The sequence below is a fragment of the Benincasa hispida genome, chromosome 9 (genome assembly GCF_027475165.1).
Source record: "Benincasa hispida cultivar pf3 chromosome 9, pf3_genome.v1.1, whole genome shotgun sequence".
In the NCBI taxonomy this organism is placed as follows: domain Eukaryota; kingdom Viridiplantae; phylum Streptophyta; class Magnoliopsida; order Cucurbitales; family Cucurbitaceae; genus Benincasa; species Benincasa hispida.
In genome coordinates this window covers 44,251,463-44,274,823 of record NC_143486.1, presented here as the reverse complement: position 1 = coordinate 44,274,823, position 23,361 = coordinate 44,251,463, and the positions used below count along the sequence as shown (strand labels likewise).

General features: G+C 38.3%; 2 protein-coding genes across 3 annotated transcripts in view; one reads left to right on the top strand and one right to left on the bottom strand.

Moving 5' to 3' along the window:
- Window positions 1-619: 619 nt before the first annotated feature.
- LOC150033840 (uncharacterized) lies at window positions 620-14,663 on the bottom strand. Its single transcript, XM_090318298.1, has 2 exons — window positions 8,790-14,663; window positions 620-740 (listed from the first exon to the last, which is right to left on the bottom strand). The coding sequence occupies exon 1, from the start codon at window positions 10,130-10,132 to the stop codon at window positions 8,861-8,863; it is 1,272 nt and encodes a 423-aa protein (XP_090174424.1). The 5' UTR covers window positions 10,133-14,663; the 3' UTR covers window positions 620-740; window positions 8,790-8,860.
- LOC120085897 (protein GIGANTEA-like) overlaps window positions 2,168-23,361 on the top strand; it is a 77,426-nt gene continuing 56,232 nt past the window's right edge. Inside the window, exons 1-5 of one of the 2 annotated variants that reach the window (XM_039042169.2) lie at window positions 2,168-2,481; window positions 2,736-3,104; window positions 15,509-15,580; window positions 15,807-15,861; window positions 15,950-16,092. In XM_039042169.2, coding sequence (XP_038898097.2) covers window positions 3,018-3,104; window positions 15,509-15,580; window positions 15,807-15,861; window positions 15,950-16,092 — 357 coding nt within the window. In that variant the 5' untranslated portion in view covers window positions 2,168-2,481; window positions 2,736-3,017. The other variant, XM_090318297.1, reaches the window with a different exon arrangement.

Here is a 23,361-nt window from a genome sequence, read left to right as displayed (position 1 = left end):
CCTCTTTTCGTTCGACTGAGGTGAATGTGGCGATATTCACATCACTTTCTAACGAGCTAACGATGGTCAAGCGGTATTTCAACGAAGTCATAACAATGAAGGAATACCTCTCCAGCAAAGCTACGATAATGTGAACATTTTCCTCCAATAAAGCTGGAACTCCCAACGACTCCATGGCAAATACAAACTGCTTCTCTCTCGTCTCTTGATTTTCTCTACCGAATTCTTGTCCTATGTCTTATTCTAATATGTGGTTATGGCCATCGCCTCTGTTTTCTTCTCCTTCTTTTTCTGACTCTTCTTCTTTTCTGATTTCTTCCTTTGACAATTCTAATTCTTGATGTTGTTTCCTTTGAAAAGTCCTCTGTCTTGGTGGTCTTTGGATGTTATTGAGGAGTTCTTGAATATTTACAATTGGTTCTTTGATGTTTCTTAAGCGAATCTCGTGTTGTTGGATGTTGTGGAGTTGTTTTTGGAACCCTGGAACATGAACTTTTGTAGTTTCTTGTAGATGTTTCACGTTTTCTTGAAGTTGTTTTTACCCTTCGGATAGTTGATCCAACTGAAGAGACAGTTTCTCTAGTAACCTCATGATACCATCGACAAAACCTACGACCGACTGCAAGCGTTTGGTCGTAGTCTTTGGTGATAGGACGATGGTATCGCTGCCTTTTTGTTTTGAGAAGTCTCTGTCATAATAGACTTCTTTCCCACCATCAAGCCCAATTGATCTTGATGCTCTGATACCAATGTATGAATATCAAGAGAGAATTTTATTAATGGTAAAAAGTTGCCAATACAAGAAGACAATCTCTCCATTTATACAGAATAGGAAAGCAAACTAATCCTATTCCTAATTAATCAAAGAAATTAATCCTAATCCTACTAAACCAAGAAAACTAATCTTAATTCTAATCAATCATAGAGACTAATCCCAATCCTAATCAATTAAGGATTTGACTATAATATCTAAATTTATAATACTTAATCATACTACATCAGATTCAAAAGATTGTACTACACAAACATGGAAATAACACAAGTACAAGGTTTTCCTACAAGCTAAGCATCTCTAAAACTGCGAATAGATTATGATAAGTTTAATTATATCATTCACTTGTGGGCTTAAAGTATGAAGAAAATCCAACAAGTAGAAATCAATATTAATTGCAATGATCTTTTGAACCTCTTGCTCGTAGGTGATTATGATAAATTTAATATTATATCAACACCCTAATATTTATTCAATATTTCTTGTACTAAAGAATTTATATTAAAGAGTTAACAAGATAATTGACAAATTTTAGTTTGCATTTTACAAAATGGCAAAACATCTTTATCATTGTAAAACTGACGAAACGTAAAATTCTTATATTAAATCAAATTTACCTCAAAGGACTAAAATACCCAAATCATAAGTGGATATCTCAAATCTCACAATTAACCTAAATTTTAAAACAATGGTATTCATATGAGAACAATAGTATATTCATATGAGGACATTTTTGGTATAATACGAAACAATATTGCAGGGATTTGAATACAAGATATTCTGATCCAACTTATTTTGATACCATCTTAAATTATTAATGGACCCAAAAACTTAAATTGATGAGTGAAAGTAAATTTAATTATAATATATCAATAAAAAAAATTGTGCACGTGCAAACGGCATGCGTTGCCATTATTATAATAATTTTGATTTTTGTTTTTTTTTTTTTGCTATTTTTCAAAAAGAAAACCAAAAAAGTTCTACCCCGTCTAATTTCCCTATTTTAAATGTATACTCAATTACCTATTATGTTACGTTGTAAACAATTCTCAAAAAAGAAAATAATGTCACGCTTGTAAATAAATAGACACATTCAACCCACTAAAACTTGGGAAGATTATTTTAATTAGAAAGACAGACCTTCTGCATCTCAAAAATAATAAAAAAAAGGCTGAAAATAAATTATAAGGGTCAAAGGATTCTCTCAAGTTATTAAAAAAAATAAAAACACTATTATACAATCCAGCACATCAAAAACAGAATTCTCATCCCATAGATCATTAATTTTTTAAAAAAATCAACGGCTTAGAAACGAGAAGAACACTGCACCCTCGCCACACCATAACGTAGCTCAAGTGGAAATATCTCATCAGTCATCACGGTCGGTTTGTCTTTGCCTTTAGAACTACAATTCTTTTTTACGCACTCAACTTTCTTCATAATTAAAAACTCCCACAAGCCAGGGTATTTTCGTACTTTCACATATGATATAACAAATTCCATGTCATGTATGTATGTAAAATATCAGTGCCACGTATGCAATAATTTCAAGCTCTCACAGGGCTTCTAAAGATCCTTTCTTTCTCTCTCTAAACTCACAGCCCTTGTAAAGATCCTCTCTCTCTCCACAAAATTAAGTCGGAATATAAATTCGAGAGAGAGAGAGAGTTACAGTTGATTTTTTTAGGTGAAGCGAAATCGATTTGGAGGTTTCTCTCTCTCTCTCTCTCTTTGTTTGTTTGTTTTTTTTACCGTTTATTGCTGCTTGGTGAGAATTTTGAATAGAAGTTGCGAAAATCTGAATTGAAGCTTCTTATTTTGATTTGTGTTATTCATTTTTTGAAGCTGTTGTTTCTTTTTGAGTTGAGTTTCTTGTGTAAGAATTGTTTATAATTTCATTTTGTTGGTTATGGTTTATTGTTTGTTGGATGTATGTTATTTTTCTTTGTATTTCATCTTGTAGAGGTTTGGTTATGGCAATTGCAAATCTGGGAGTGTGGACTTGGGAACTTCTCAGAAACTGAAACTTGGAACATCAATAGCGGTACAGAGGGCTTTTGATTTGGGCGAGGGATTTTCTTTTTCGAGTTCGTGGCTAATCGAAAATTGGTTGTCGTTTTGGGATGTTGAATTACGACATTTGGATTCTTGATTGGTAGCTAATGAAGATGGAGTTTGTGCATTTTACCTGGTTGATGTGTTGGGAGTTGAAGAGGTTGCTTTAAGGGAAATTTAGAGGAAGTAGATGGCAACTTCGAGTGAGAGATGGATTGATAGACTTCAATTATCCTCTTTGTTTTGGCCTCCCCCAGATGATGATCAGCAAAGAAAGGTACAGAAGCTTTCATGTTTTGCATATGAATCAATTTTTGGGATGGTAACTTTCCCACATTTTCAATATAGTCCAAGTTGATTAGTCTGTTTTAATAACTCGTGAGTTAGCCCGAAGCTGTTTTTATCATTCTTCAGAAAGAATCCTAGCTCTTAAATAATGTTCTATTGGTTTCCTTGATTTTTTTTCTTCATTGATAACGTTGTATGATGTTTTAAAATTTTAATCCTTTATCAAGTGGACAGTTGCTCAAATTGCTCATAGAATTAGAATATGCTTCAAAGTTGCCAAAATGGGAGTGGTCTATCTGCTTTTCTAATTGGAATGGATTTTCCATTAGCTTTAGAGGTTATCCTCCCTTTTGTATATTTAGTTTAATTAATGAAATGTTATACTTGTAGGGTAATTCCTTTTTTAAAAAAGTAAAAAGTAAAAAGTAAAAGAAAAAAGAAGAAGCAAGCAAGCAATCCATTTGCTTTTAGTTAGCTACTATCAAAACTAAATACATGCTAAAGAAATATATACATGTGAATTTCTGCGGGAAATTAATATGTAACGGATTCATGATTGTATCTCAATTAGATATTTATGTATTTAGTGTTTTGAGGTCCCTAAATGTTGATATATCATATATGTATGTATGTGCTCAATTTGGGAGACTTAGAAAACAGAGTTTGTGTTTTATGAGGAATTTCCATACTAGGGAGACTTTGCATAGTATGGAAAAGGAAGTTTGTTGGCTTTTGTAGGGGAGGGAAAGGAGATAGAGGCGCTGAGGAATTTTGTGGTTGAACTACTTGGTAGGAGAGGTTCATGACTCTCTAGAATTAGATGGTTGTTTGTGGTCTTTTCTTATTTTTTTCCAGGTGTATTTCTGCAAAAGAAGTTAGAACCACTCTCTTGGAGCCTTATTTTTGTTGATTATTGAAACATGAGGAAATTTCTGCCTTGCAATAGTTTTTGGAGATTCTTGCTCAATCGATGGTTGACTCTAGATTCCAAAATTGGACTATTGGTGCATTGGGATTGTTTTCGGTGAAGTCTTAGACTCGTCAGTTAACCTTAGGATCTCCTATGCAAAAAGACTTATTTCGAGCTATTTGAAAATCAAAGAGCTCCAAGAAAGTTAACATGTTTCTTTGGATTATGCTAAATGGAAGTCTTAACCCTTCTGATTTACTCCATAAGAAGTTTCCTTTCTTCAAGCTCATGGCTTCGATTTGCCCCCTATGTTTAATGAATTGAGATTTTTTATCTCACACTTTCTTTAGATGTGACTATTCTATGAAATATTGGCTCAAGCTCCTATCTATTTTCAATCTCAGGTGGATGTTCACTAATGTCTTAGGATAATGTTCTTTAGTTAATGGTTGGTCCTAAATTGGCTACCAAATCGGTGTTGATATGCATAAATGCAGTTAAAGTCCTTTTGTCAGAATTATAGAGGGAAAGGAATCAACGTATTTTTTATGCCAAACATCTTTCTTGGTTTGATTGATTTGAATATGCTAGATTGAAGGCTTACTTATGGTATTCTCTCTCCAATTTTTTGATAGATTTTTCAATATTTGATATCATTTATAATTGCAAGCTTTTATTGTCTTTTGTACTTTTTTCTTTGCTTTACCGTTATCACCTATGGTTCTTGTAATTTTGAGCATTAGTCTCTTTTCATTATTTCAATGAAAAGTTTTGTCTCATGTTAAAAAAAGGTTAGAAGAGAGAATGGAAGGTCTTGAAAGAGATATAGTTGAGATTAAAGGCATATTGCAACACTTGGGCCAGAATCTTGAACAATTTTAACAAATGGAATTCTTGAGAGCAAACAATTGGAGGAGGAGAGCAATGGGCAGTGGCCACTCTCATGTTGGAATTATCTAGTGGTTAGTTTCCCTTCCCTTCCATGATGACCAAGGGCTCCTTGCAAAAATAGGGTCGAGGATGATGATGAGTTGATGGTCTTTAAGATTCTTGAGGAATGGGAATCGTCTCATCAAAGATAGAGGATAGGGTATTGCAACAAATTTAAGAAGGTTGTGATGCCTTTGTTTGCTGGAGAGGAGCCCAACTCTTGGGTGTTTATGGAAAAGAGGTACTTTGAGATTCACTCGTTTATGGAAGTTGAAAATCTCACGGTTACTATGGTAAGTTTCGATGATGAGGTAATGTCATGGAATAGGTGGGCGGATAACTAATATAAGTTTATGGATTGGGATGATCTGAAAAGTCGATTGTACTTGAGTTTTCGACTGTACAAGTGTGGTAGTTTATGTGCCTGACTTTTAGTCGTAAAATAAGAGGGGGACAATGGTTGAGTTCATTTAGAACTTTGAGACCGTATTGGTGTCATTGCTGCATCTCTACATGCTTCAACTACGAGGTTAGGGCAATGTTATCATGGCAATGATAGGCCACCGATCGTATTTCAGTATCAAAGGAGGAAAAGTAAGGGTAATTTGGGAAAAGATGAAGGCACTTCGGTTGGGAAGGTGAGGACCACGACTATTAGTGACTCTTAGTTAGTTAGGAAACAAATGTTATGTAAAAAAGGAGAGGAGAAGACTGGAGAGTTAGTGAATATTTTGGTTAGTGGTTAGTAGGGCTGAAACTTTGCTCTTGTCTGTGAGACGAAGCAAGGTAGCTTTCTTTGCTCTCTGTTCTTGTAATCGTTCAATACGATTTGAATATAATAAAAATCTCCAATCCTTGTTTGGAATTCTATCGAATTGGTAGCAGAGCACTCACCTGGGAGTGATAGCTCAAAAGCGATTTGAAGAGAAGTTGGAATTGTTAGCTCAGGAGATCTCGGGTCTACTAGTAGAGATGCAGAAATTGCCGACCATCGAGGGGAACTTAGCATCATTGGCTAAGAGTATCATGGAGATGCTCATTTCGTATGTGGCCGAAATGGCGAAAGGAAAGACAGTCTCGATAGAGGAAAAGGAGGGATCGAGGAGTGAGATGACTGAAAGATCGAATAACAACGCTTCGAATGCGTTGAATAATGCAGCCAAATCGGGAGTAGAAGAATTGGTGAGTGACTGAATTAAATTTAAGAAGGTTGAGATGCCGGTATTAAGTGGAAATGATCCGGATTCTTGGTTATTCAGAGCTGATTGATACTTCCAGATTCACAAGTTGACGAAATCGGAGAAAATGACGGTAGCGGTGATAAGTTTTAACGGAGCCGTGTTGGATTGGTACCGGTCCAAGGAAGGGCGAGAACCGTTTAAAGATTGGCAGGACCTAAAACAGAGGTGGTTGGTTCGATTTCGATCGCCGAGAGAAGGATTGATCTACGGAAGGTTCTTAGCAATCAGGTAAGAGTCGATGGCGGAGGCGTATTGGAATCTGTTTGATAAGTTGGTGGCTTCGTTACCGCATCTTTCGAATGAAGTGTTGGAGGAGACATTTATGAATGGACTTGCTCCATGGATCAATGCAGAGGTGGAATTCTGGGAACCGGTCGGGTTGGCGCAAATGATGTCATTGGCCCAACGGGTTGAGGATCGTGGGAAGAAATGGAACTGTACGAGGAGGATGATTTGAGAGAAGAGGTACTGGAATTGAACATGATGACCGCGAAAGAAGAAGTCTCTACCGTAGCTAAACTTTCATTGAATTCAGTTGTGGGATTAACTAATCCACGCACAATGAAGATCAAAGGGGATATAAGGGGTGAGCCGGTCGTGATACTGATTGACTGCGGAGCAACGCATAATTTCACATCTGAAGGATTAGCGAAGTGATTGCTCTTGGAAATTACAAAGACTACAAATTATGGAGTGGTTTTAGGATCCGGCTCGGCAGTTAAAGGTAAAGGATTATGTAAGAATGTGGAGATCTTGATCGGAGAATGGAGGGTGAAGGATAGTTTCTTGCCGTAAGAGCTTGGAGGAGTGGACGTAATTTTGGGCATGCAATGGCTTCATTCTTTGGGGAAGACAGAAGTGGACTGGCGAAACTTAACAATGACCTTCGATCATGAGAATCATAAGGTAACCCTTCAGGGTGACCCGAGTTTGACGAAAGCGAGAGTGAGTCTGAAGAGCTTGATAAGATCGTGGACAGAGGAGGATCAGGGGTTTCTGATAGAATGTCGAATGATGGAAGGAGGCGTATCAATGGTTGAATGGTATGGAACAGAGGAAGTCTACACCATTTTGGAATCAATACCCACGCTGTTGCATAAGTTTGAGGATGTGTTTGAATGGCAGAGGAGCTACCTCCACGCAGAAGTATCGAGCATCACATCCATTTGAAGGAAGGAACGAATCCAATCAATATAAGACCGTACAGTTATACCTATCAGCAGAAAGCTGAAATGGAAAAGTTAGTGGAAGAGATGTTGGATTCGGGGATTATCAGACCTAGCACAAGTCCATATTCGGGCCCAGTACTATTGGTGAGAAAGAAGGATGGGGGTTGGCGGTTTTGTGTGGATTACAGAGTCCTCAATAATGCAACCATTCCGAACGAATTTCCAATTCCAGTGGTAAAAGAATTGTTTGATGAATTGAATGGAGCCAAGTTATTCTCCAAGTTAAACCTGAAGTCGGGTTATCATCAGATAAGAATGCATCCGGGAGATATAGAGAAAACGACTTTTAGAACCCACGAAAGCCATTACGAGTTTTCGGTAATGCCTTTCGGACTAACCAATGCTCCTTTCACCTTTCAGACCTTGATGAATACCATCTTTAAACCATACCTATGACACTTCGTCTTAGTCTTCTTTGATGACATTTTGGTGTACAGCAAGAATTCGGAAGAACATTTGCTACATCTGGAAGTAGTATTATATGTTCTGCAACTTTAGCTAACACATCCTCTACCATACCTCAAGGGTAATTCTTTTGTTCAACAACTCCATTTTGAGGAGTATTAGCAAAAGATGATCGATGAATAATTCCATGCTTATTTAGATACGATGTAAGTGTTTTTGAAAAATATTCACCGACATTGTCACTTCTCAACACTTTAAGGGGAACACTAAATTGGGTTCGAATCTCAGCATGAAAATTACAAAAGTGAGAAAGTAACTCAGAATGATTCTTCATAAAATATACCCAAGTCATGTGAGAGCAATCATCAACGAAGGTAATGAAATATCGAAAACCAGTTTTGGACATAATTGGACAAGGACCCCAAATATCATAATGAACTAATTCGAAAGGAGAAGTGGCTCGATTATCAATTCTAGGACACGAGCTAATATGATGAAGTTTGACAAACTGACATGAATCACAATCTAATGAGGACAAGTTATGAAACTAAGGACAGTTTTTTTTAAGACAGAGAGAGAGGGATGGCCAAGACGACAATGGGCATCAAATGGAGAAACAACGCCAGAACAAGTAACGGTTGTTGATGTCGATACCAGGTGATAAAAAATATAAAGTCCTCCAGATTCATGTCTTTTCCCAATAATCTTCTTTGTCACAAGATCCCGAAACAAGTAATAGCCATGATAAAATAAGACACAACAATTAAGGTCACGAGTTATTTGACTAATAAGTATCAAGTTAAAAGAAAACTTAGGTAAATGTAGGACAAATGACAGAGGAAGGGATGGAGTGAGAGTTACAGTGCCAGATCCAAGAACAGAAGATTTTGATCCATCTGCTAAGATAACATTGGGGAGGGATGTAGAAGACAAAGGGATGGAAAATAAGTTGAGATTACCTGTCATATAAGCAGTAGCACCAAAGTCCATGACCCATTGCGTAGAGGATGAAAGAAGACAATGACTCATGTTACCTGAATTCACCGCCTCTTTCCCATATATATATAGTTAACATGCTGACTTGGTGTACAAAGAGGAGTAAGTCTAATATTAGGCCTTCAATTTCCTTGAAAGAGTGAGTTGCAACATCTTGGTCATTTAAAAGTTCGAAGATAAGGTTCCTTCTCCTTTTTGCATCCAAGACTCTATGGAAGAATTTGGTGTTTTCATCACCTAAGCTTAGCCAATTAAGTTTGCTCTTTTGCCTTAGGTTCCTTTCATCAATTTTGTAAAGGGAAAGTAACTCAGCTATCAAAGAGGTTCTCATGCCCCTTTCTATTCCCAGAATACCGTAGTCTTCGGCTTGTAGGTCAAGCTTATCTATTTCTTTAAGTAGCACTTCCTCCCTTGTTTTTCTTTCTGTCTCAAAATTTGCATTCCAGGTTTTTAAGGCAGATTTGACTTTCCTTAACTTGGTAGCGAGCACAAAACCGGCCCAACCATGTTGATCTCCCGAGCTCAAGGTGTCTTTAATAACTCTGTAACTATCTTTGATGGATAACCAGCTGTTACAAAATCTGAAAGGGGATGGTCCCCATTCAAAAGATCCTGCTTTAAGAAGTATGGGGAAGTGATCTGAACATGTACGTGCTTGTCTTGCTACTCTGGTGTTTGCAAAGGAATCATCCCAGCTATTAGAAATCAAGAATCTGTCGAGAAGCAATCGAGAAGCTGTGGAACCTTCTCTTGACCATGTAAATTGGCCATTGCCAAGGGGGATTTCCATTAGTTTTGCTAAGTCAATGAATTTGTTGAACTTTTTCATTCCTTTTGTTGATCTCCCTGCTGGAAACCATTCTTGAATCCTTCCTGTGATGTTAAAATCGCCACCTATACACCAAGATTCGCAGCAGTAATCTGATAATGAATGTAATTCCGGCCATATGTGTTTTCTTTCTTTGTAATCAGTGGGGCCATACACATTTGTAATCCAACAAGTTTTCTTACATATGGTGATGCATTTAACAGATAAGGAGTAGCCTCCTTTAAGAACCTCTAATACCGAGATTTTACTTTCATCCCACATGGTTAATATGCCACCTAATTTGCCTTGCGCTTCCACAAGCTCCCATCCGATGTCTTTGGAGCTCCAAAGTTCCTTTATAAGTCTAATATCAAAAAAGTCTTTCTTAGTTTCTTGAATTAGGACCAAATGTGGGTTGATTTTCTTTATGCTTCTTCTTACAACCATTTTTTTGGAGGCATCACCCAGGCCCCTTGTGTTCCATGATAATATTTTCATGGTAATCACTCAGGATTAACCCAAGATCAAGTCACAATCTTCCACTATCGAGATCAGATTGTTTGGAATTTCCTTTTTGTCAGTAGGCTTTATGGGTGGGAGGATGTTGCAAACTGTTTTGGGTTCTTCTTTTGATTGAAAGATGCATTACAAAGCATTGTGATGATCCTTACCGAGATCTTCCTCTTCATGGAGCGATTTAGGGGCTAAGCTGTCTATTTCTTCACTACTGATGCTGAGTAAAGAATCTTCGTCAAAATCGTAGTTTTGATTAACTACTTGTTGAGACTCGGAGATACCTTGCACAAAAGCCACGTTTGAGCCGCCAACTTTGAAGTCAAGATAAGAAAAAGATCGAGGGTTATAGGGAGAATATTCTGACCTGTTAATAGAGCAAGTGGGAATTTGCACCTTGATACAACTTTCCAGCAAGTCTGCATTTATCATGGATGTCCAGCCATTTCAGAATGAAGTTTTCTTCCTTATGAAATGCTTTCGATAAGGTTTTAGGAGGTGAGGTTTGCTTGTGGGATTTGATGGACGATCTGAGAGGGTTGAGGGAGAGATCTTGGCACAGGGGAGGTCTTCTGTTAATAATAAACCAAGACTTTGGAGTGGGGGAGCAGAAATGGGCCCATGGACTTCCTTAAAGAATGATGATGATTTTGTCACAGTGGGGCCCGAGAGCTTGAAAATGACCAGTATAACTGAAGGCGAAGGGTCTATAGCAGTCAATTGAACTTCCTGCCCATCCATGATGTTTGAAACGTCACTCTTGGCTCTTTTAGGCTGTTGGAATTCCACCGAATTAATGATATTAGCAAAGCTTTTATTTGAAGTGTTTTTAGTAGTAACCGAGGGTGCGGCTGTTGGAGTAACCGAAGGTGCGGCTGTTGGACTTCCCCTGGGATGATTTAAAATCTCTATAGACTCACTCTTCATTAAAGACTCTTCCTTCTCTCTTCTTAATGAATTCTCGACATTCTCTTTCCACAACGTGTTCACACCTAACCGATTAGGACTTCTGAAGAGTGTGGCTTTTCTTTGAAACTTTCCGGCCTTTTCTTCTGGCAAACTGGCCCCCTGAACCAATTTTTCCGGCGGACTGTTATTTTTAGCATTCGATTGATCCATCAAGACCCTTGAAAACAGGGGATTTCTTGAGAAGTTCGAGTGGTTTATTGCTGTTTCAAGGAAGGACCAATCTAGATTCTTACTCGAATAGTTCACCCCTTCATCTTTCATGACTTAGTTTAAACGAGCCAAGTCAACTGAATTGGAGAAGTCTTTTTCCCTAAGTTCCTTCTTGATTTTGCTTGGAGGATCCAAAAACTCTATCTCCATAGTGTAGAAAAATGCTTCTCCTGTTTTCCTCTGAGATTTCTAAGGTTGCTGGCAAAAACCCACAAAGGTTCTTCTTAACATAAATTTTGGCTTCAGCCACATTAAGTAGGTTTAGTGTTTCAATTGCAATGGATTCTAACCCTCCGAAGTAGGCACCTATTGCTTCAAATGTCTGCTTACACCAATAATCCATTGGTAGGTTTTTAATGGATATCCATCCTCCATATCCTTTTATTGACCTTGGTCGGCTAGTGATTTGTTCCACCTTTCGAATTTCAGGTGAAGATGTCCTACCCTTTGCCAAATTCCAGGTTGTTCTATTAGGTCTTCCAGATTCCCCTTTTCCCAATTTCAATTGAAATTTGAAAAATGGAATAAACAAGTCCATGGTCGACTGAATGTGGTAAAGAAATATGGAGGTTGGATCTCGATAAAAAGTTTACCATTAAATTACTAGAGCACGCAAACGTTTGAAGCTATTGGGACCTACTTTGGAGGATTAGAAGCTATTGCAATTGAAACCTTGAATTTTATAAATGTTACAGAAGCTAAAATTCAAGTTAAAAGAAATCTATGTGGTTTTATGCCATCTACTATAGAAGTTGTAGAGGAGAACAAAGGTAGCATATTCCTGAATTTTGGAGACAGAGAGCTACTAGAACCCCCCCAATAAGGTCAAAGGAGCACTGTATGTTAAAGATTCTGCTAACCCAATCGACTTAGTTCGATTGAATGGAGTTATGAAGGATGAAGAAATAGTTGTAAATGAGTTGAATCAAGGCTGGGCATTCCTAGCATATCCCTGTAACCCCTATAACTCCTCAAGGAATCCTTTTGCACCCTGTTCCAATTCAAAAGATTAAGTTGAAACAGAACTCGCCGGAGAAGCCGTCGGAGTTTAATCTCAAGAATCCTCCGTCAACCGTTTCCCACTCATAGACAAAGGTTCTTCCCATCAGAAGTCCAATCCTGTTAGGTGTGAACAAAGATACTGTATAATGAGGAAAGAGAATTCGTAGGCGCCTTGAATTTCAGAAGAAAGCCCAAGAATCATTACTGGTATTGGCGCAAACAGGCCTTTTCAAAATTTACCCGTTGATTGCTCTGTGAAGGAAGTCCAAAAGGCCAAGATTTATGAAAACCAACTGTACCTGACACCCTTCATTCCCCGATCATTGAATCCATATCAAAAGTTGCCTCGAAGCCAACACAAAGTGACGTTTCTGATTCCAAATCTGAAGCCACCGTCTCCTGCATTAAGAATGTGAAAGTTAATACTCTCAATTCCGTCTTTTCTTAAGGTCATCAAGAAGCTGATACTCTCCAACAAAAGAAAAGTTCCTCCCCGGTGAAGTTAAAAACGAAAGGCTTCACGAACGATCTAACCTCAGACTCCAAAAAACGAGCACATTGACCGAAGCCATTTCCCAAACACTTTGCTAAGAAGAAGACCTCCTTCTTTAACTCATGGAGAGCAAGCACAAACTCTGACCTCCTCGAAGAATGTTGTTCTAAAGTCCATCCCCGGCATGTTCACAAACAGATTAGAAAACTCCAATTTACAACAATGTTCCTTTACTCTTTCAGACCTTAAAATATCAGGCTCAGATTTATCTTTCGTACGAGGTTTTCCAAGCCGTTCTTCACCCAAGTCAAGCCAGAAACGGCAAGATTATGATACAGATTCTATTGTTAGTGCAAGCAGTGAAGAGTTTGAGAACTTGGAGGTTGAAGAAACACGAGAATTCCAACGATCTGGATGAATATGGCAAGGAATTGATTCAACTGTTCAATTTAGAGGCTCAGATTTATCTTTCGTACGAGGTTTTCCAAGCCGTTCTTCACCCAAGTCAAGCCAGAAACGGCAAGATTATGATACAGATTCTATTGTTAGTGCAAGCAGTGAAGAGTTTGAGAACTTGGAGGTTGAAGAAACACGAGAATTCCAACGATCTGGATGAATATGGCAAGGAATTGATTCAACTGTTCAATATTGATTCAACTGTTCAATTTAGAGGCAACACTCACGGTGATTAATTCTGAACTCTTCTCATTCCCTCCTCTCAATAAAAAAGACATACCCTAGAATCTGCATTCCTTATTGGAAGATTGTGAAATCATCCTTGGATGATCAAGTTCGTGTTGGAAAGACAGTGGCTTAGGATTTTCTGCCAAGCTAGCAGGGCGGCCTCGATGAAGATAGCTTCATGGAATATAAGAGGACTAGGAGACAAGACAAAAAGAGGGACCATTAAAAGTTTTTTGAATAAATTAAATCCGGATCTAGAGTTAATTCAAGAAACCAAGAGAGCTACGTTTGATAGGGCATCCATCAAAAGCATATGGAGTTCAAAGGAGGTAGGATGGTTTCACATAGAAGCAACAGGCAGATCAGGAGGTATCTTAACCATGTGGGATGAGGGGAAGATCTCAGTGTTAGAGGTCATCAAAGGGGAAATGTCCCTATCAGTCAAATGCTTGCCCTATATGCAAAAAGGTGTACTGGATAACAAATGTTTATGACCCAATGGGGATTACAGAGAAAGAAACAGGTTTCTGGCAGAATTATCATCATTAGCTAGTCATTGTGTAGAGCCAAATGATGGTGCATTGGAGGAGACTTTAACATGACCCGCCAAATTCAAGAATGATTCCCTATTGAAGAATGACTTGAGGAATGAGAAAATTCATCAAATTCATCGAAGATACAAATTTGCTTGAAATTCCCCTTTCTAATGGAAGATTCACTTGGTCAAGAGAAGGAGCATTCAAATGGGGTCCAGCCCCATTTCGATTTTGCAATAGTTGGTTAAACGTAAAAGAATGTTGCAGTTTGATTGAAAGAAATTTGGAGGTAAACAGTCAACAAGGTTGGGTTGGCTATGCCATTTCGGATAAGTTAAGAAAATTGAAAAGCTCTTTGAAAAAATGGCATTCAGATTCAGATAAAAACAGGAAAAGAAAGGAAGAGTTATTGTTGAAAGAAATTGAAAGAAGAGAAATTGTAAGGGGAAACACAGATATTGATGAGCAGGAATAAAGCATCAGATTGGCACTAATAGCAGATTTAATACACCTTTACCGAGTAGGAGAAAGAAACCTCCTACAAAAAAGCAAGCTGATTTGGTTAAGCTTGAGTGATGAGAATACTTCGTTCTTTCATAGGTTTCTAGCAGCAAAAAAAAAGGAAAAATTTGATCTCATGATCAACGACCAGGGCATCTGAACGAAATCATTTAGAGAAATTGAAGAACTCATTGTAGGCTTCTATACATTCCTCTATTCCAAGGCTGATGGAGTATGGTCAATCCCTACCAACCTGCAATGGGAAGAAGTATCAATAGAGCAAAACAGTCAACTTGTAGCCAGCTTTACACAACCAGAAATTAGAAGAGCAGTAGTGTCTTTGAGAAGGAATAAAGCCCCCGGTCTAGATGGTTACACTTCAGAATTCATCCTTAAATTCTGGGAATTATTAAAAGATAGTTTCACGAAGCTTTTTGAAGAATTTTATGTTACATCAGTTAATGGACAGCTTAGTTAGAAATGCAAAGAGTGGAACTTCCTTTTTGGAAGTGGAAATTGTTGATGGAAGGTGGTGTATAAAATCAGAGGGTGATCAATTAATGGATGTTAGGGGTCTCCTGTTGTCCAGATTGCAAACCATTCCTTTTATGATCTCTTTATCAAGTCTCTTTTGCTCTCCAAGTCCCATGTTGCTCAAGCTTCAATTTCGTCTCTTTGTCAACAGCAGTCAGCAGTCTCATTCAGAAACTTTTGTTCATTGGATTTTTTTTCTTATTCTTAGGGCTGGTCCTCCTTTCTTTTGATTTTATTCTTGTTGTCGCGAAATTTCCATTGTATTCTCACTATTATTTTTGTTTCGTTGTACTTTGAGCATTAGACTCATTTCATTATTTCAATGAAAAAGTCTCGTTTCCTTTTCAAAAAAAAATATTGTTAGAAATGGTCAATGCATGAGATACGATGCATTTGTGTGTTTCTTAGTGCACTTTCTCTTTCTATTTACAGGTTCAGTGTTCTGCATATGTTGAGTACTTGGGTCAGTTTACATCGGAACGATTCTCAGAGGACATTGCTGAGGTATGCTATTTGTTTCGGAGCAGAAATTATGTTTTTCCCATATTAGAACGGGAATCTTACTCAAATTATTTCCATAATTTGATTCATTAGGGAAATTGTTTCACTTCTATGCTAGCAAAGAAGATATTATAGAGCCTTGAGACACTTAACTTTTTCCTTTTATTTATTTCTTAGTACAAGGCTTTAGTAGTTGATATATGCATACTTACAGTTGTTCAATTAACAGCTGATTCGGAGCCGTTTCCAATCGAAGGAAAAGCGCCTCTTCGATGATGTTTTAGGTATCAACACTTTAATATCATAACATTTTAATTTCTAAGTGTGTAATCATCTCTTGATGAGTATTCTATCTCATATGTTTATTTCCAGCTTTGTTTGTTCTTCATCATCCCGAGAATGGGCATGCTATTATTCTTCCAATAATTTCTTGTATAATTGATGGCGCCCTGGAATATAACAGAAATGACCCTCCATTTGCCTCTTTTATATCCTTATTCTGCCCTGGCACTGAGGTACAGTTTTTCATTGCATGTATTTTGGACTTCTTTCGTACATAGTTTTTTTTGTGAGAAACTAAAGTTATTTTCATAAATGAGATTAATTCATGATGCAATCAGCTCGGTGGAAAAATTCTTTATTGAGGAAAAACTGCGTTTTGTTACAAATAAGACCAAATAAAATAAAATATTTGCATAAATCAACTATGAGATTCCCCAAAGTTCTGTTGGTTACCTCTGTTTGACTGTCTGTTTGAGGATGAGATGTGGTACTAAATTTTAATGTAGTGTCAAATTTCTTCCATAGAACACACCAAAAATGACTAAGAAACTTGACATCTTTGCCTGACACAGTGCATTTAGGCACTTCATGGAGTCTAACAACTTCCCTAAAGAAGAGGTTAGAAATGTAAACCTCGAAAAAGCCTTTGATAGAATAGACTAGGAAAAAACTTCTACCCCAAATGGATTACTTGGATTATGGGTTGTATTGCTAACCCAAGATTCCTCATATTCATTAATGGAAGACCAAGAGGGAGAATAATGGCTACAAGGGGAATTAGGCAAGGGGACCCTCTCTTTCCTTTCCTATTTCTTTTAATTAGCGAAGTTTTAAGCACTTTGATTGCCAGAATCCACGGAAAAGGAAAGTATGGAGGTTTTGTGGTAGGAAAAGATAATATTCATGTTTCCATTCTTCAATTTTGCAGATGACACTTTATTGTTTTGCAAATATAATGATGAAATGCTTGATAACCTTAGAAAAACTCTTCCACTTTTCGAGTGATCCTCTGGTCAGAAAATTAATTGGGAAAAATCTGCCATTTGTGGAACTAATATTGAAGAAGACAAGCTGTGGATAATAGCCTCAAGGCTAAATTGTAAAATAGAGCACCTCCTTTTTTCATACCTTGGCCTTTTCTTGGGCAGCTACCATAAAAAAATAGGGTTTTGGCAGTTGGTAATTGATAAATTGCAGAACAAATTGGACAAATGGAGAAGGTATAACCTGTCAAGAGGAGGAAGAGCAACACTTTGTAAATCAGTTCTCTCTAGTTTACCAACTTACTATATGTTTTCCTTTTTGATGCCAGAAAAGGTGGTCTTAATTCTAGAAAGAATCATAAGGAATTTCTTTTGGGAGGGCAACAAAGATGGTAAGATAAATCACTTGGTGAAATGGGAGATTGTCTCTAGAAAGCAAAAAGATGGAGGCCTTGTGTTAGGAGGATTGAAGGCTTCAGGAAGCATTATGGAAGTCCAATTGTCCTCAGAGAGTGAATATTACAGTTTGGATCATGCTATTTCGGGCACTTAACTGCTCTTTAGTTTTACAACAGAAGTTGCCTTCTCACTGTTTGTCTCCCAATCGGTGTGCTTTATGCAAATCAGAAGGGGAAGACCTCCAACACATATTCTTTGACTGTGCCTATGCCATTAATTGTTGGAGATCTCTTTTTGAAGGCTTCAATATTTGTTGGGTCTTTGATAATGTTTTCAAGAACAATATGCAGCAGTTCTTATAGGGCCATTCTTCAAGAAGTCTCCAAATCTGTTGTGGATTAATGGAGTAAAAGCTTTGCTTGTTGAACTTTGGTTTGAAAGAAATCTAAGAATGTTCCAAGATAAGGAAACTCCTTGGTTTGCTCGTTTTGAGGCTGCTATGCTCAATACTTCATTATGGTGCTCTCTTTCTAAAATCTTTGCAGGTTACTCTTTACAAGATATAAGCTTAAATTGGCCGGCATTCATACACGATGACTGACTGAAGCTGGAAGCTGTTGGATTCTGTTTTACAGCATAGTGTGGTCTTGTCTTAGGATATTGCTGTTGTTTTTTTGTCTTTGGTTTTTCGTTAAAGAAGTTTTGGTTGATACTTGCTGTACAAGATTTGTTGATAGTTCAAAGGTAGGAATTGTTTCTTCAGAGTGGAAAAATGCTCTCCCCTCTCTCCTCCTTGTTCATCCTGTTCCCCTTTGCCCTTCTACTCCTCATCTACCCCTCGCCTCCCCGCCCTCCCTCTGTTGAAGCCTGTTATCTCTGCCCTCTACCAAAATGGAACTAAAAAGTTGCTGCATCCTCGATCATTTCTTCTGTATGTGGCAAGGGGAGAATGGATTTTGGGTGGAAGACATGAAAAGAGGTCAGAAGACTTCCTTATCAACGACCTCAGCGCATTGGCTTCATGACAGCTTTTGTAGACTTTTGAGTGGTCCAACCTTCGAATTCTTCTTACTAAAGGAAAGAGTAGATCAAAGTTTCATTCGGCTAGCTAAATTTCGTAGCAAGGATCATTGGTTTGTAGAATGTGCAGTTTGGCCTTCATCAGGAGGAAGGAAGAACATCCATATACCTTACGGAGATAGCAAGTCTGGTTGGCAAGATTTTAAGGAAATGGTTAGTTCTTGCATCACAAGCCCCCTAATCCCCTCTGTTCAACCGGAAAGTTTATTGCCAAAGGCTCACCACAGCACAGTTAGGCATAAGACCAATCCAATCCTCAAAGGACTCAAGTAAGAAGCTTCTCAGAAGTTGTCCATTACTCCAGATCCAGAGTCTTCAAAAATGTTCTTAAAAAATCAGTCACATCTCTCTGTTTCAGCCAAGGAAAAACAGAGCAAGAACCTTTTCTGGGTACAGAAGGACACCGAAGTCATTCAAGAAGATTTTCATAACTTATGGATCGTTTCAAGGTTATTTGCATTCAATGATTGGAAGGAAATAGCACAATATTTGAGAGTGGCCTTCAATTCTAGTGTTTTAATTAAATCCCCTGTTTGCAGATAAAGCATTAATCAAGGTTGGACAAGGAGTTGGAAGATTTGATTAAAGTTCATGGTAAGTGGCAACTATTTGGCTCTTTTCATTTATTATTTGAAAAATGGAACTCGAAAAGGCATGGTAGGCCTTCAGTCATGGAAGGATTCGGGGGTTGGTTGTCAATCAAAAATCTTCCCCTAGATTTTTGGAGTAGAAACACTTTTGAAGCAATTGGAGCATACTTTGGCGGCCTTGAATCCATAGCGGTAGAAACTCTCAACCTCACAAACTGGCAGGAAGCAAAAATCAAAGTCAAGAAAAACCTTTGTGGTTTTTTGCCTGCGACCATTGAAGTTAAAAATGAAAATCTTGTAACATATTTCTGAATTTTGGAGATATTAAATGTTCAGGGGTGCTTGCTTTCAGTTATGGAGACTTAACCATTAAAGACTTTTCAAATCCAATAGATTTAATCGTTTAAATCAAGTTTTAAAGGATGAAGGTGCTGAAACAATTGATATGGAATCTGAATGGTCTTTCCTTACAACCTCCCAATCATTTCCAGATTATTCGCGGAATCCAAAAGCCTCTCTAGAGGAAACTTTCCGGCCGCCAGATCAGTTAGCACTGTTGAGCAGCCCTCATTCACTAAATGCGAGCGGGAACATCTCAGAGGAAAGCGAAAAGGCACCTTTAATGAGGAAAGAGTCGGCTCTTGCCGTTTAGATGTTATTAAAGGCTTCTTCAGCCTTATCGAGAGAGAGGAAGGTGAAAAGTCACATTTTATTCAAAAAAGGAATGGCTCATTATTAGACCTCGGGGAGTTTTCTAACTTGGCAGCCCACTCGACACACCAGGAGAAATTCATTGAGTCAGGGGTACTCGAAGAGGCGCAGGAGTTTTGGCGGGACAGCATTGAAAAGGAGATCTTCATTAAATCAGGAGTACTCGAAGAGGTGCAAGGGCTTTGGTGGGACAACTGTCAAAAGAGTGATTCTCCTGATTCCCTCTGTTTTAATTTAGCCAAGGAAAACATTAATCCAAGTTGCTTTCCAATCAAGCCCCCTATCTCCTCAGCTTCTCGTCAGAACCAATTAAATGCTCGGAATCCTTTTTCTAAGCATTTTGTCAGAAAAAGAACCTCTTTCATCAATAGATGGACAGAAACAAATGATGAGGTTTCAGGGGAAAAAAGAACTCTCAACTCAGATGATCAGCCAATGGAGATCTCGGGAAGTATCTTACCAACAATAGCAGACAATAACCCGGACTTGCTAGAGGTTTGTTGCACAAAAATTCAAATCCCTTCTCCTCCCTCAAACACGGATATTCCCTCTTCCTCCTCCAAGCAGTTCCATCCCTAATTCAAGTAACAATTTCGTAAGAGGCTCACCTTGTTCCCCTCCTAGTACAAAAAAGAAAGAAAATTCGGAGTTAGAATCTCCTTTCAGTGTTAGTAGTGCAGAATTGGAAGCCCTGAATCTAACTATAGTCCAAGAAGATAGTGTTCAAGACTTTGTATTCATCCTGGATCTGTAGACTCTATTCTCCAATGAAGACAAGGTAAAAACTTTGGAGCATTGCTCCACAAGCTCCCCCTCAATACCCTCACCAAAGATTCCAGATCACTTAACATCCATCGTTAAGGAGTGTGGATTTGTTTTGGCCTGAAATCCCCCCCTCCCGGTGATCTGCAACCTTCTTTCGCCTGATGTACAATGAAGATATTTTCCTAGAATACTGGGAGACTCAAAGATCTAAGTAACAGAATAGCGCTCAAGAGAATTCTTAAGAACCTGAATCCGGATCTAGTCCTAATACAAGAATCAAAAAAGGAGTTTGATGCTGCCTTCATCAAATCTATTTGGAGTTCAAAGGAAATTAGCTGGGAATCAGTGGAATCTTTTGGTGGTGGTCTATTGACTATGTGGGACAGAAGTAAAGTAGAAGTAACAAAATCACTTAAAGGGGATACTCCCTGTCAATCAAATGCCTAACAATGTGCAAAAAAATCTGTTGGGTCACGAATGTTTATGGACCAAATACAAGGAAAGGAGATTTGTATGGCTTGAATTACTTGCCCTTTCAGCGTCCTGTTCAAAGGCTTGGTGCTTAGGAGGGGATTTCAATATAAAAAGATGGACTCATGAAAGATCACCTATAGCAGAAATGCTAAAGGGATGAGGCATTTTAATAAGTTCATTGATGCAGCCAACCTTTTGGAAATTCCCTTATCAAATGGGAAGTTTACTTGGTTCAGGGGAGGAAATTCTTCTTCCAAATCTTTACTAGACAGATTCTTCATCAATAAAGAATGGGATGAACTCTTCACCAATTCAAGAGTAATTCGCCAGGTACGCCTATTTTCAGACCATTTTCCATTGTTATTAAGCGCAGGCACAATTAGTTAGGGTCCATCTCCCTTCAGATTTTGTAACAGCTGGTTATCAAACAAAGAACGTGCCATTTCCATTGAAAATTCTTGGAAAAACAGCAACATAAGTGGGTGGCCAGGGTTCGTTATTAATGCAAACCTCAGATTGGTTAAAGCTGCACTGAAAACATGGTTAGCAGACTACTAGAAATCCCTAACCCGAAAGGAAGAGGCCTTGCTAAAAGAAATAGCTAAGAAAGAAGCTCTGATCGAAACTTTGGGCTGGGATCCTGAGGTGGCTGGTTACATCTCCACATTAAAAGTAGACCTAATGACCATTTATAGGCTGGCAGAAAGGGATCTTATTCAGAAATGCAAGCTGAATTGGATTGAAGCTGGGAGATGAAAACTCTAGTTTTTTCCATCGATTCTTGACAGCAAGGAAAAGGAAAAATCTAATCAATGAGCTACTAAATGAACAGGCTTACTAAATCTTCTCATGAAGTGGAACGCCTTATTCTAAGCTTCTATGACACCCTATACACAAGAACCCCTGGTAACAGATACTTGCCGACTTTCTTAAATTGGCCCCGAGTCACACAATCATAGAATACTTCACTCATTGCAAACTTTACTGAAGCTAAAATTGTAATGGGTATTAAAACCTTGGGGAAAAATAAAGCACCTGGACTAGATGACTTTACAGTGGAGTTCCTCTCAAGATTTTGGTTCTTGGTTAAAGACAATTTTATTAAGCTATTCGAAGACTTTCACAAAGGTGGAAGATTGAATGCATGTGTGAGAAAAAACTTCATTTGCCTCATTTAAAAGAAAGAAGATGCAGCATCCGTTAAGGATTTTAGGCCAATCAGCCTTATTACTTTAACTTACAAGGTAGTTGCAAAAGTACTTGTTGAAAGATTGAAGAAAGTTATGCACTCCATCATCGGGCCATCCTAGAACGCCTTTATTGAAGGGAGACAAATACTAGATGCAGTTTTGATAGCTAATGAAGTGGTGTAGGATTACCGAGTGAAAAAGAAAAAGGGATGGATCCTTAAACTTGATTTGGAAAAAGCTTTCGACCGGGTGGATTGGACCTTTTTAGAAAAGGTTATAATTGCAAAAAACTTCGACTCTCGTTGGATCTCTTGGATCTTGGGCTGCATTCAAGACTCAAAATTCTCTATCATTATTAATGGAAGACCTCGAGGCCACATTCTCGCATCTAGAGGGATTAGGCAAGGTGATCCTTTGTCCCCTTTCCTTTTCCTTTTAGTAAGTGAAGTGTTGGGCGCCATCATTGACAAGCTGTACGACATTGGCCTGTTTGAAGGATTTGTGGTTGGGAAGGAGAAGATTCACGTTCCACTACCCCAATTTGCTGACGATACCCTCATTTTTTGCAACTATGATATCCAAATGTTGTTAAAATTGAAAGAAGCAATTAGTCTCTTTGAATGGTGCTCAGGTCAGAAGGTGAATTGGGAAAAATCAGCTCTTGGTGGAGTCAACATAGAATAAGGGGAATTGTTACAAATGGCTTGCCTTCTCACTTGTAAGGCCGAACCACCACCTCTCATGTACCTTGGTTTGCCACTAGGGGGCTATCTTAAGCAAACCTCCTTTTGGCAGCCGGTGATAGAAAAGGTGCATAGAAAATTGGACAAATGGAAAAGATTTAATCTCTCAAGAGGAGGAAGGGCAACCCTATGCAACTCAGTTCTCTCCAATCTCCCAACGTACTATATGCCTCTATTTGCAATGCCAGAAAACGTGGTTTCAACTTTAGAAAGATTAATTCGAAACTTCTTTTGGGAAGGTCATAAAGGAAGCAAAGTTAATCACCTGGTAAAGTGGAGTATTGTGTCTCGATCTCCAAGTAATGGAGGTCTCGGCTTGGGGGGGGCTTAAAATTAAAAATTCGGCCATGCATGCCCACGTTATATGATGGAGGAAAACTCTCTTTGGAGACAAGTGATCACTAGCATCCATGGGAAAGGCACCTTCAGTTGGCATTCATCGGGGAAATGTGGGAATAGTTTGAGAAGCCCTTGGATTAATATCTCAAGATGCTAGTCAAAAGTGGAGTCTTTGGCTTCTTTCATCCTTGGCGATGGCTCTCGAATAGGTTTTTGGTCTGATCCTTG

Coding starts and splice junctions, on each gene's coding strand:
- LOC150033840 (XM_090318298.1), bottom strand. CDS start 10,132: ATGAAAATATTATCATGGAACACAAGGGGCCTGGGTGATGCCTCCAAA.